The sequence below is a fragment of the Sitophilus oryzae genome, unplaced genomic scaffold (assembly GCF_002938485.1).
Source record: "Sitophilus oryzae breed Bouriz unplaced genomic scaffold, Soryzae_2.0 scaffold_812_pilon_pilon, whole genome shotgun sequence".
Taxonomy (NCBI): domain Eukaryota; kingdom Metazoa; phylum Arthropoda; class Insecta; order Coleoptera; family Curculionidae; genus Sitophilus; species Sitophilus oryzae.
Genome location: NW_022147431.1, coordinates 464186 through 478870, shown reverse-complemented (window position 1 = coordinate 478870; position 14685 = coordinate 464186). Strand labels below are relative to the sequence as shown.

The window sequence follows — 14685 nt, the reverse complement described above, 5'->3', positions numbered from 1 at the left end:
TTATCATAATAATAACATCTCTTAATTATTCTAATGTTCTAACTTATATTTGGCGGCTTAATAGAAAGCATCGCAATGTTTCTTTCTGAAACGGAAATACAAACCATGTTTAACTGTAGTTACATGAAGGCACTACCATTCAGGCTCTCTCCGAAAGCAATTAACAAAGATAATATGTCCAGCTCCGCTAATCCCAGACTCTTTATATATATATATATATATATATATATATATATATGCTCTTCACTTTTCTGCTTCTACTATATATATATATATATATATATATATATATATATATATATATAAAATATATAATGTTAAAACTTTGTCTAAATTAGAATCAAATTATAGTATCCTAAAATGTTTTAAAGAAAGGTTTAGGTTTTATAAGAATATAAGAAAAATAAAAAGCAAAACTTAATTTGGCAAAATTTAGAATCATGTTTCAATGGTCTTATAAAAACTGGGCAATAATTAATTTTAAATATTAAGGACCCTATTGAATTTTTTTAATAAAGCTTTTCGATCTTTTGCATTTCAAATTAGAAAAGAACTTAGACATTCTTTACTTAAAGTTAATGTAACCTTTTTAGCAAATTTTATAAAACCACAAACAGGGGGGTGAGACAGATAGTAACATTTTTCAAACCAAGAATAGAATTATTTTTAATAATACAAATTTAAAATTATTTTATAATAATAATTATATTAAAGATAATTTTAAATAAACTTGAAAATTTCAGGAGAGAGATAGTGGTTGGAGTCTTTATCAAATTTTAGGGGTAAGTTAATATGAATAATTATGTACGCAATTACTTGTGGGGTGTTTCAACATAATATTGAAATACCGAAAATTTATCAGAATAGCAAAGGTTGCTTATATTAAAAATAGTGATCCTTATTGTTTTCTTTGGTCTATTGTAGCAGCCTTTTATCCCTGTTCAAATTCCTCTAGAGTATCCTCATATCCACATTTTAGTAGCGTATTAAAATATGATGAATTGAATTTCCTAATCAAATCTGGAAAGATAATTGAAATTTTAAAATTTTTTTTTTTTTTTTTTTTTTTTTTTTTTTTGAAAAAAAAAAATGTGAAATTGTTCCTATTTGCTTGAGTAATTTGAATACTTAAAGAGTTTAATGTTATTATTATTCCAACTAAAATTAAATCTATTTTGAGTGAAAACGATCAATTAATGAGTTCAAACATAAATGATTTATAAACCAATAATCTTTGCATTTTTAATAAAAGACTTATCATGCTTATTGTGCAGACAGGAGATTGTAACTTGGAAAGTAAAACATATTTCTGCGATAGATGTTTAAATCATTTTTTTCTCGCAGAAATATAAATAGACATATTTTATATGTCGCAAAATGAAGTAAAAAGTAAAATATCAGTACCTTCAGAAGATAAAAATTTATATCATTACTCAGTTTAAAATAAAGAAGAAATCTCCGTTGTTATATCAGATTTAGAAAGTATTAGCAAATGTGAATTTAATATACTGCTCTCAAATAAAAGTACAGACATACTTCCATGTAGTATGACATAATATCGTCTCTTGTGTGAGTGTTTATAGCATATCTTTCAAGATTTGAGTGCTATACAGGTAAAGACTGTATTGAGTGGTTTGTTAAACGTTTATATCAACTAAGTATGGAAATAAATATATTATTTTTAATCACAAATTCCTATGCATCCTTTATCAAATCAACAATTACTCGATTTTTATTCTTCCAATGTATGTCATATATGTGAAAAAGAATTTGCACAAGATGATATTAAAGTAAAGGATCATTGTCATTTCACAGGTCAATATAGAGGTAGTGCTCACAACTCCTGCAATATAAATTATAAAAATGATCATGTTATCCCAGTAATATTTCACAATTTATCAGGTTATGATAGCCACTTTATTATTAGGGCATTAGCAACAGAAATACCAGGAATGATAAATTTACTCCCAGTAAAATAAAGAAAATATACGCTTTTACTAAATACATTGAAAATACATCTGTACAGCTTAGATTTCTCGATTCATTTCGATTTATGGCTAGTAGCTTAGATAAATTGAGTTCATATCACACCAATTCAGAAAAAGTGTTTATTATTAGCGAGAGTACACAACCATGGAGGGGGATAGCTATATATGAGAGAATAATAAGACACATTGTATCGTCTAAGTATCAAAAAAGTTTAATTTTTTTTTTCCCCCGTTAAAATGAATATCTTGATAGTTGGAATAAATTAAACGAATTAAATAACCGCCTTGAGTGTTTCTATAGTAATTTAAGAAAAATCTGGTATATAGAACAATGTGAATATGATCATGCTATAAAAGTATGGGATACATTTAAAATTCAAAATCTTTGTGAATATATGGAATTATATTTAAAAACAGATGTATTGCTTTTAGCTGATGTATTTGAAAATTTTCGTACGGTTATGTTAAAAACATATAATTTGGAATGTTTAAAGTATTATACAGCCCCAGGTTTAGCCTACGACAGTTGTTTAAAAGTATCTGGAATTATTTAAGTTTATTACAGAAGTATTGATAAATTAATGTTTATAGAAAGAGGTATTAGAGGTGGAATATCACAATGTAGTAACCGATATGGGAAAGCAAATAACGTCTTTATGGGAAATGAGTATAACCCTACCCTACAATCATCATACCTTATGTATTTTGATGTAAATAACTTATATGGTACAGCCATGAGTCAATTCTTACCTTTTAGCGATTTTCAGTGGGTAGAAAGTATTGATTTTTTATTCTGAAATTTTTTTTTTAATAATTTTTATCGATATGAATCTATGACAATATATACTTGAGTGATTTAGATTATCCAAAAATTACATAAATCTTCCACCAAAGATTTACCTCTATGTCCAGAGCGTATGGTAAGATCACCTATAAACTAATCAAAACTAAATGAAACGTATCCTAACCACACCTATTTATAAGAAATACACCAATCTCCATTATACAAATTTAAAACAAGCAGTAAGTTTAGGTTTAGAAATAAGTAAAGTTCATAAAATTTTAAATTTAATCAATCTCCTTGGTTAAAAAGTTACATCGATTTAAATACACAATTAAGAAAACAGAGTAAAAATGATTTTGAGAAAAAAATTTTTTTAATTATTAAAATTAATGAATAATGCAGTTTTTGGTAAAAACTATGAAAATGTAAAGGACATATATAAATGCTTAAATTAGTTACACAATGGGAAGGTAGATATGGTGGCAAAATCATTACATTTCAAACAAATTTCCATAATCTTGCCATATTCAATGACAGTATGTTTAAAGGAAAAGAAAAGGGAGAAAACAAATTAAATTTAACAACCAATTTATGTAGGATTCAGTAGTTTAGACATTTCAAAAACCATAGTTTATGATTTTCATTACAACTACATTAAACCTAAATTTAATAAGAACATATGCTAAAATTATTACTACTTCTGGATACAGATTCCTAATATACATTTTTGTTGATAAACTATATATGAACATATTAGAGAGGATATAAATAAATTTGATACCTCTGACTATCCAAAACAATCAATTTAAATTCTTAGTAATAAAAAAGTATTAGGTTTTGAATTGAAGGATGAAAAATAATTGGAAACATAATGTTGAATTTATTGGTTTGAAATCTAAAATGTATCATTTTTAAAACGTACACAATGTCAAATAAATTGTTAAAAAGGATAAGGGAATAACAAGTGCATCACGAGAGGAGCGAATTTACTTTTTGAAGATTTAAATGTCCTATTTAATAAATAGCAGTATGTCTTCAAAAACATTAATTCGGAGTAAAAACATGCAAGGTGTTATACAATAGACCAAAAAAAATTGCTCTAACTCCATACGACGATAAAAGAATTGTAAATTATGTTACAACAGATACGCTTCCCTGGGGTTATATAAACTGTTAGATTAATCCACTTACTTTATTTATTCTTTTTCTTTTATTAACCCCTTATGTGAAATTGAAACTAGAAAAACTAACAGTTCTAAAATATGTTAGAACAACACCTGCAGCATATGCTCCAGTTAAGGGTTCAGCTAGATCAGCTGGATTCGAATTAAAAAGTATAGATGACTGTATAATACCAGCAAGAGACAGAAATATAGTAAATACAGGTTTAAAAAATCAAGTACCTAAAGGGTGTTATGGTCGAATTGCACCCAGATCTTATCTGGCTATAAAACAATTCATCGATGTTGAGGTATTTTTATTTTAATTATAAAAATTTTTTTTTTCTTCATTAAATAAAGTAATTGTTTGTAGTACAAATTTTGGATGAAGATTATAGAGGAATAGTTAAAATTGTTTAATCATTCTGAGAACGATTTTATTGTAAAGAGAGGTGATCGCATTGCACAGCTGATTTGTGAGAGGATATTCTATCCTGAAGTGCAAGAAGTACAGGTATTTTAAATCATTTATATAAGTATTTAAATTTAATTATATATATTTTTCACGAGCATTTGTGATACAGAAAGAGGCGAAGGATCATTCGGATCTACATGGTATATATCCAAAGTATTCCACCTTTCTCATACAAGGTTGGAGATTTGATTAAGATATAGTCGAGGGGCTTTCCATCATTAAACGATTACTTCGGCGTCTAGAAGTAATAATATGTGTTTAAAGCGACGAGAGAGCGAACACAACGTACACACCCACCATTACGGCGTTACAAGCGAATGAGATTGCTTCTGTCACCAGATTATAATCACTAGATATAAGCACACACAAATAGAGGAATATTTTAGTATTTATTATTTACCTATAACAAAAAAAAAAAAAAAAAAAAAAAAAAAAAAAAAAAAAAAAAAAAGGTAAAATAAAAACACTTAGGAGGCAATTTATATAACTTACATTACATTGGAAAATGTAAATTAAAATAATATGTGTATTTATATATAATACAAATAATATTTTTTTTTTTTTTTTTTTTTTTTTTTATTTTTATATCTTTCTTAATAAAAATATTTCACTAAGGCTAGGCTTGTCTCGCACTATGAGTACAGCGAAAAACATCCTTATCGCAATATTTACTGATAAAACCCGACCCCAGTAACCCCTCGTACACAATAATAACTTATCACAATATCTGGTACGAGGATAACCTTTAACCTATCAAAGTTCTTCACCAAACTGCTCTGACGTCACACAATTTACATTTACCTGCCACATACCTAAACCACAACAATTAAGGCCCTCTTCAACAGCCTCTGGTAAATTTACAAAACCCACAAGGTTAAGCAAAGTAAAGAAAATACAGGGTGAAAATTTGGTAACCTTCTTGGCCATCCGACTGTCGCAGTCCCGTATTAGAATAACTAATGGGGGGTGTCACGCCCCAATTCATTTTCAAAATAGAAGGGCCTCATGAGACACTTAGTACACCTCTTCTTGTTATTATTAAAGACACGAAGGTGGAGCTGCGGGCTCCTAAGAGCGTATGCAGTCGGACCGCGCCTCGTTTTAGCAAAACTGAGCATCGGAATGTCGAGGTCATGAGGAAGAATATGAAGGTATTGAAATTTGAAAAGTTTATTTAAACATTTATGCAGAGTAAATGATAAGGATAATTCCTTCGACCAATTATGGCTAGTTTTTTGATCTTATCTATATTGTAGATCCTTACGTTTTGGTGTGGGTCATGTTTTCACTTCGCCACAAGGTTGAAACGATCAGGGCGTGCGGTAGTTGCTATTTGATACTGCTGGTTCTGGGGGTGAGCTTGTGTGTGCGTGTGAGTTTCTGGTCGCGGGTGTCAATATCGTGTATAGAACTTTTTTTAACGTTTAATAGGGTAGGGTGGAGTGACTCAGGCGTTTGTGTCTAATGAAAGTGGAAGATAATCCGAAACTCTGTATGGTTTAGAAAATAACGAATATGGCAATCGGTTTGCGCAAATATTCAATAAACGCCATCCTTGACAAAGGACACCTTTGAGGGAGGGCGGCAAAATTGTTCGCAGTTAGTAGCAAATTTCGCGAAACTGGTTCCGTTATGAATAAAGAGGCAGAGGGAAAGATTGTGCCGTGTGTAATATTGGAAGCTATTTGGAGGGTATTTCGTGAGTATTGGGACTGCATAATATTTTGCCGAATGGATTAGTTTGGTGAGCTGCTTGAGTGATCGAAAGAAAATTAGTCAATGAGACCGGCGTGAATCATACAACCGTCCAAAGGATATTAAAAAAACACAAGTTCCACCCCTACAAAATTCGATTATTTCCAGTTTTTCAGCAAGTGAGTACACCATAATTGTTAAAAAGTTTAACGATATTGAGAAGAACTTCAACGCACAAGTCACAGAACAGCTATCTAGCATCTACCGCACCTGATCTTCAACCGAGTCTTCAACCTTGTGGCAAGTGAAAAAATGCGTAAACACCTAGAAATAATAAGAAAAAACAGCAAATTGATCGAAGGAATTTATCCTTATCATTTACTCTGATAAATGTTTAAATAAACTTTTCAAATTTCAATCCTTTGTATTTTCTCAACGACTCGATCGAGTTTCAAAAACTAAGCGGGAAACTATAGAGAATAGAAAGCCCTTTACATTGCGGTACCACTTGACCCCCCTTCCCATTTGAAAAAAATTGGGGGATGACACCCCCGCTTAGAGGGTTGAAGATTCTGCAATTATTTTTGGGGCAAAATTTGTCCCCCTCACAAACAAAATTGACGTGTTTTTGGATTTTTTGAAAAAAAAATACCCTGGCCGTTATGCCTTGCAGAACGTTTTCGATGGGCCACCCTGTATTAGATTTGTTAACAAATATCTATCTTATAGTTTGAATTCATTTTTATGAATTTATTTTTATCTGTATTGTAAAATGTGTGAATGGAACCATTTGACACTACAATATTTTAACCCTTTTTTATATAATACCTCTCCTTTATTGATTATTTTCTTTGTTCCCAGAGGAGTTACGAACCAGTCGCCGACAATCAAATATAAGAAAGTAAGTTTTTATACTGATTTCTGAAATTCTGATTGTTTCTGATTGTTTAGTATCTACATTTCAAACAACTTACATAAAAATAATAAAATAATATGAATTCCAAATATATGAAAGCTCCAAATATATATGGAATATGAAAGTTCCAAATATTTATCAAATAGATGAAAAGCAAGAAATTTTAGACATGGTTAGACTAGCTGCACAAGGTAAAGCCAAGAAATAAGAAAGTTGGTGAAAATCTAAAATCTCTATATATATCTAAGTATATTCCAATTTTCCGCCAGGTTTAGTTCATTCCTGGCACAGAAAATGGCGCCACTTTAAATTCGAAACTAAAAAATACACGAGAGTGTGCGTTCTTCTTTAGTATGTTCTGTGGTCTGTGGGTATGTTTTAAGTGGTTGAACATTAAACGTCTATTTGCTGCATTTGACCGTAGAATGTAGATAGAATCTTTATAAAATTAAACAAGAGTGACAAACTTGACTTTTGCTCGCGTCTGTGCATATCGATGGTGGTAACACTGAAATTTTGCAAACCGGATGCTTGACATAAATCATATAAATAAAGAAATTGTTTTATTATGGATATAATATTATGGTTAATTTATGGAGATTTTATACCACTTGCATTTTCTATCTCTGAACTTAAATTTCTACATATGTCCACAATAAAAAGTGGTATCCAGGCAGAGTGGTATCCAGAGAGGCGATTCAAATAAGCTATATGAATGTAAAACTCAATTCTTTCAAGTTTCTGTAGCTCGGTCACTGTCCAGAAGTGAGGAAGTCATTTGGAATCGGCTCAGGTTGGGTCACTGCCATTTCTCCCATTCTTTCCTTTTAAAAGGCGACCCCCCGTCTAACTGCTCTCATTGTGGCAACCAATTAACAGTGTACCACCTCCTAATAGAATGTCCCTCCTTCAATTACTTAAGACAATCATTTGGTCTGAATGGCGATCTGGCTTCCGTTCTTGATGCTAATAACCTACATTCTTTGTTGCAATTTAGTAGGGCATCGGGTTTGGGTTCATTAATATAGTTTAATTTAACTTTAATTTGATCAATGCCGCTAAATGGCCCAGCAGCTGATGCGGCTTATATAAAATCCTTCCTCTTCTTCTTGTTCTGTTTTATTTTATTTATACTTTCCTATTAATTTTTTTAAATAGCAGTATAGATAAGAAAACTCCACTGAAATTTTATCCCTAAAAATTTCCACACAGATTTTCCCCCTAAATTTGGGGATAAAAACCCTAGGTTGGCAACACTGGTCAACTGAATAATTTGGCGAACGGTAAATCCTTTTGAACAATTCCGATTTACGGACACGGACACGGCCCGGAAAACGTTTGGCGTGTTCGGTTCGTTCGGGCTAAAATGCTCAAGTCTGGCCGCACCTTAATGTTTAATAATTGATTAATTTTCTCTGATAGGTAGGAATTAGCGGGTCGGGTAGACAATCTCTTACTCGCTTAGGAAGTGAGATATATGGTCATACATTATTTCAACCAGAAATAACTAATAATTATTCGTTAAATGATTGGAGAGATGATATTAAGAAGATTTTGAAAGAATGTGGGGGCAAGGGAAAACATAGCGTTTTCCTTATTAGTGAGGGCCAAATTAAAGAAGAAAGTTACCTACAAGACGTAGACTGTCTACTAAACTTGGGAGAAGTTCCAAATATTTATCAAATAGATGAAAAGCAAGAAATTTTAGATATGGTGAGACTAGCTGCACAAGGTAAAGCCAAGAAATAAGGAAGCTGGTGATAATCTCAGCAAAATTAATTTTAATTCAGTTGTAATATTTCTCCCGAACATAGGGAAAGTTAAATAGGTTAATCAACAATTAATTATTACATTCAATTAATTTCAATCAACAATTTTTTATTAGTAATTTAATTAACAACTTTCTATATATTATTAGAAAAAATTAGATGCCAATTAGATAAAAACAAAAACATTTTTTATGAAGAAAGAAACATGTTTACTTTTTACAATTTTTAAAATAAATTGATAATAACCCAGTTATTTAACTTTGAAAATTTAAAAAATAATGGCCACATTTTGAGAGCCGCCAAGAGCTACCGATTCGTATGGCCAATGAGCGGCGTGTTAATTGTTGTGGTCATAGTTGTAGCTGTCATTAATAGGGCATATAACAAATTTGTACCGGTGGTGGCGCAGCGGCGACTACCGGTATCTCTACCGTGAGGTTAACAAGGGCACGCTAGAGATACCGATCCTCGTCGGTACAAATTTGCGATATCTGCTCTATGACCGATCGATAACAACAAATAACACAGTTTGACTATACAGGGTGGCGCACGTCAGTCGCCTCGGTTGATTATACGAAAACGGAAGGATGTAGAAATAAAATATTTTATGGGTATATGGGAAGGTAATGTGCATAATTTAAAATTATTTATATAACACTTCATTTCACTACGATTCTTGACAGTACTACATTAAATACTCACGTGTATTTGGCACAAAATGCATTCATATACGATTTGAATAGTCCAAGAGCTGAGAGTAAAATGAACTGCCAGATAGGTTAGCAGAGCTTTGGTACTGGAATTGCAGTGGCGTAGCATTAAGGAGAAACTTTTCATAGCCCTCTTTGTTTCTGAGGTACATGGTTTTTTCAAAATTTTGCAATTTGCGACACCCTCCGCATCTCTGTATGTTACTGTATAAGGTATCGAGAAGGTGAAAATTGTTTCTGAATAGAGTGGCGTAGTCTGTTTTTGTACAAAAAAAAATATTTTTGAAAATATGAACTAAAGATGTTTTCCTAAATATATCCTAATAAGGTTTTCCTAAAGAGAACACCTTGTATATTTAAACATCAATTGATCTGGCTTGCTATGTGGTTCTCAAAAATATATCCTGCTCCTAGGTCCCTTCTCTATTGAGGTCAGCGATTAATATGGCATATGATTCTCTGTCCAGAGCTTGGTGAATTAGGGTGTTTCCGTCGGTGTGGGTCCAATCTTTTATGTTACGTAGCCATGATTTCTTTTTCATCCCTATGCTACATTTTCCATTGATTTTTCCTTGTATTATATTTCTTCATATTGTGCCGCATTATGTGTTCAATGTAGGAAGTCTTTTTGATGTTAATTGTGCCTGTTAGGTGTGCACGAGTTTTCATTCTGTTTAAAACTTCACAGTTTGTTGTTCTGGATGTCCAAGTTATCCTCAGCATCCGACGATACATCCACATTTTAAAAGCATTAAGGCGTTTGATGTCTTCTTGTTTTAGCGTCCATGTTTCGCATCGATATTGAAGCAGGGGCCATATATAACATTTTAATTTTCTGAGCCTCGTTGGTATAGCTATTTTCGGATGGCATAAGAACTTCAGCATGTTGAGGAAACCAACCCGAGCTATTTCAATCCATCTTCTGATTTCCTTAGAGTGGTCTAGCTGGCTGTTCAATTCCCTGCCCAAGTAAATATATCTCTGCGTGGTTTCGAGATCGACGCCGTTTATCATTATGTCGGTGTTTTCATTGTCTTGCGGATGTCGGTTGATAATCATAGTTTTTGTCTTGACGGTGTTAATCTCTAGACTCATCCTGATACTTTCTTCTGTCACTTTGTCTATTAGGGTTTGCAGCTGGTCTTCGGATTCTGCTAATACCATGGTGTCGTCTGCGTATCTTATATTGTTTATAATTTTTCCATTTATTTTTGCCCCTTCTGGACAATTTTGACGAAATTTTCGGATTATATACTCGGCATAAACGTTAAACAATAATGGTGACAATAATATGCATCCCTGTCTAACACCTCTGTGTATGTCTACAAAAATATATATCACTCTATATTTCTGCTGTTCAGCCTATATTTCTGCTGTTCAGCTGTAATTTAAAAATAAATGTAGTTTTTATTAAATTAGTTAAAAACCTAGATCCTTAATAAACCTATTTACTGCTTCGCTGTAAAATCAACAGGAAAGAAAATCCTTGTACAGTTCAAAATATGCGTGGGATTTGCAAAAATAGATGCAGTTTTTTTTAAATTATTTAAAAACGGCTTGCCCAAAATAGTTCAAATTTGGTATGTGTATTAAGCATACCCAAACCTTTAAAAAACCTATTTACGACTTTGCTATAAAATCAATAAGGGAGCCTATATTTGGACAGTTGAAAATTTGTATGTGATTTCTTGTTTCGTAGATGGACCACCCGGTGTACTAGGCCTATAGGAATTATTTATATGGTCTCATTTATGTCTGATATCGTTTTAAAGTAACAGCTAAACTAGAATTATCTTATTTAGGTGGCAATAGAAATTTAGAAATTAGTCCGCTTGAAGTTTTCTTCTTCTTCACGAAGCGATGTAAAGAGCGACTCCATATAATACTGTGTTTTAGTCCTGTAGGCTCTACGTTTAGGAAAAGACTACGTTTATATCCATCCTTAATAAACTGTTGTACAATCGATTGGTTTCAAGTGTGGCCAGAAGAAGCTTTAATTGAAGTTGCTGAGAATTGGATGGCCGATGTAAATTTATCATCTGAAATAAAGAAAGTTGCTGTGGTAAGTGATAAATGTGAATAATATCAAATATCATTCGATTGAAAAAAAAACGGCGTCAATGGCCCGTAATTTTTATTTTTCAATAGCGCTTACTGTCAGTTGGTCTTAACAATGCTGTAATTTATTTTTATTTTGCTAAATATTATTTTTAAATGGTGTAATTTAATAATTATTGGTGATTGACCTCGCCAAAATAGTCATCGATTATCATTCCCCAGCCGCCTTTGAGACCGTTCTTTCTTGATCATACGGTATTATACATGGTGTCCCAGAAATAAGGGCAAGTATTCTAAGGGCTGGTAGATCTCAATAAAAGAAACATACCTCTCTTATTATAGGTATTCTCTCTTTATCGTTTTTCAAAAAGTCCAAAATAATGGAGCTATTTTACTTTGAAAATTTCCAAAAAAAATATTTTTTTGCTAAAAATTTGAGAACCACTAGATCTTTTCTGAATTTTCTTTCTTGTAAATTTAATCTAATACCTATGTTGCCATATTATCAAGTAATTATGTTTTTTTAATTAAAAACTAAAACAAATTCCAAAACATATTTCAAAAAAATTCGAATTTTCAAAAAAAATTTTCGCGAAAAAAACCTCTTAGGCGTGTTTCTGGGATTGAACTATATACTACCAATTAAAATACTTGCATTTATTACTGGGACACCCTGTATATTATCAAGATACAAGGCATTTCTTTATTGCTTACATATTAGTTACTTCAATCATAAAATGTTTCAGATTCTTTTCTTTTCGATTTTTGAGGTATTTTTGATGCATATTGTACTGCTGAAAGTCAAAATGTCAGTGTTTATAAAATAAACTATGCAAATTAGTTGTTTTAATATCTAATATCTGATATCTGACATTTCATTTTTACAGAGCGTGTGCCAATATTTCCATGTGGAAGCGACAAAAAATTCAAAAGAGTTTTTTGAAAAACTAGGAAGAAAAACTTATATTACATCCGCTTCTTACTTGGAGTTAATTAGGTCATTTACAGAGCTAACAAATCGAAAACAAAATCAACTTATGGCCGCTAAGAATCGATACCTTGGAGGTCTGGAGAAGTTACACCACGCCGCGGTTAGTATCGGAGAAATGCAGACATCTTTAGCTGAATTGCAGCCGCAGTTAAAAGACATGAGCGATAAAGCAACAATTATGCTGAATCAAATTGAAAAGGAGACTCTAACTGTTGAAAAAATATCCGCGTTGGTAAGGCAAGACGAAAAAATTGCCAACAAACAAGCGGCTGCGGCACAAGCTTTGAAATTAGAATGCGAAGCCGATCTAGCGGAAGCTCTTCCAATTTTGAATGACGCTATAAGTGCGTTGGATACTTTGAAGCCGGCTGATATAACATTGGTGAAATCTATGAAAAATCCTCCTGATGCAATTAAACTTGTTATGGCAGCAGTATGTATAATTAAAGGTGTCAAACCTGATAGAGTACCTGATCCTTCAACAGGGAGAATGCTTTTAGATTTTTGGGCTCCTAGTAAACGGTAAGAATTGACTTGATTTTTTATTTAGTCATAATTTGAAAGAACTTTGTGAATACTCTGATCCTGATACATAAATATAGCTGACTTACATTGGCTTTATTTATACTGTATGATAAAAAAAACGGCGTCAAATACGGCTGGGAAATAGCAATCGATGATAATTTTGACAAGGTCAATCTCTAGACGTCATTTAGTAAAAATTGACATAAACATGTCAAAAATTCACTCTAATAGAAAACTTAAAATATGAGAGAACGTTTCCAGGCGAACAAACATTTTTATGTCTAATTTTCTTCTCGAATTTTAAACTACACCATTCAAATACCAGTTCTACCCAAGATGAAAATGAATTATAACCTTCTTAAGGTCAACTGACAGTAACGCCACTAAAATAATAAATAAGAGTACGAATCATGTAAATTACATCTAGGCTTGACCTGGCTAAAATTATAATCGATTGTCACTCCCCAGCTGTCTTTCACACCGTTTTTTTCCATCGTATAGTATTTCCGAATCATTCATCGTTATTAATTACAGTTGGGGGTTGGTATATTTGGTATTCTAACAGCAAAATTGCTTCCAACGTTGGTTTCAACGACGGAAGGTAAAATTTAACAGAACGTCAACGATTTTTATAGAATGTCTGTTTAAGAAAAACTAAAGTGTTCTAAAAGTAAAAGAACTCTAAGATCATCAATTAAGGGCAAAGAACAAGACGATAAAATGGACAAAATATTACATATTTTAACAAACTTAACAAGCGAAATTAAGGAATTAAGGGAAGAACAGAAAGAGTATAGGAAGCAAATAAGAAATCTTAGATATGAAAACGAAAAAATGAAACAGGAAAACAACGAATTGAAACTTAAGTGAAGGGAAATAGAAGAAAGAGTAGACAAATTAGAAAGGGAAACCAGGAGAAGAAATATTGTTATACGAGGAATAGAAATTAAAGCACAAGATGAAAATGAAAATAAAAAAATGGAAGAAACTTTCTTTTATAAAACATTACAATTAAGAATAGATATAAAAGGAACAAGAAAAATAATAGAGAAATATGTATGGTGGAACTTAAAAACGAAACAGATAAAAGGACTATAACGATGAACAAAGCCAAATTGAGAGGAGTAAATAAGGAAAGAGAAATACAAGCGAAGATAAGAAATAAAGCAAATGAGGAAAAGACTGCTGGAAAAAATAGTAAAAATAGGTTTCCAGAAATTAACAGTAGGTTAAGTTACGTGGATGTGGAATAAAAACAAAGGGTGCTTTCACATATTAGGCAAAACGAGAAAGCCACAAAAAAAACTGTGCTATAAAAGAACTGTGCCACAAAATGCATGTGAAAGTGGACGTTCAATGCAACGGAAGATTCGAGGCTAGAGATTTAGGAAGTGAAAGAGAAAAGGATTAGAATAGAGAAAAGGAGGAGGACTCCTCGCGGACCGAGTTTGGTTCCAATCGACCCATAATTAAGAAAAATCCTGATGAGTTTTTGAATCCATTTAGAGGCATCGGTTCGAAACGACGAGGGCGTCATCGTGTAACGTCCCCAACTATGCCAAAATCGACCCACTTTTTTCTTCAATATCAAGTCCTTAGTCCCACCCCGATGAA

General features: G+C 32.1%; 1 protein-coding gene across 1 annotated transcript in view; it reads left to right on the top strand.

The window, feature by feature from the left end:
- Positions 1-14685, top strand: part of LOC115889254 (dynein heavy chain 12, axonemal) — a 232470-nt gene that overhangs the window by 151013 nt on the left and 66772 nt on the right. The window contains exons 29-31 of the mRNA XM_030909199.1: positions 8441-8750; positions 11300-11559; positions 12443-13068. Of these exons, the coding sequence (XP_030765059.1) occupies positions 8441-8750; positions 11300-11559; positions 12443-13068 (1196 nt within the window). The remainder of the gene's footprint in view (positions 1-8440; positions 8751-11299; positions 11560-12442; positions 13069-14685) is intronic.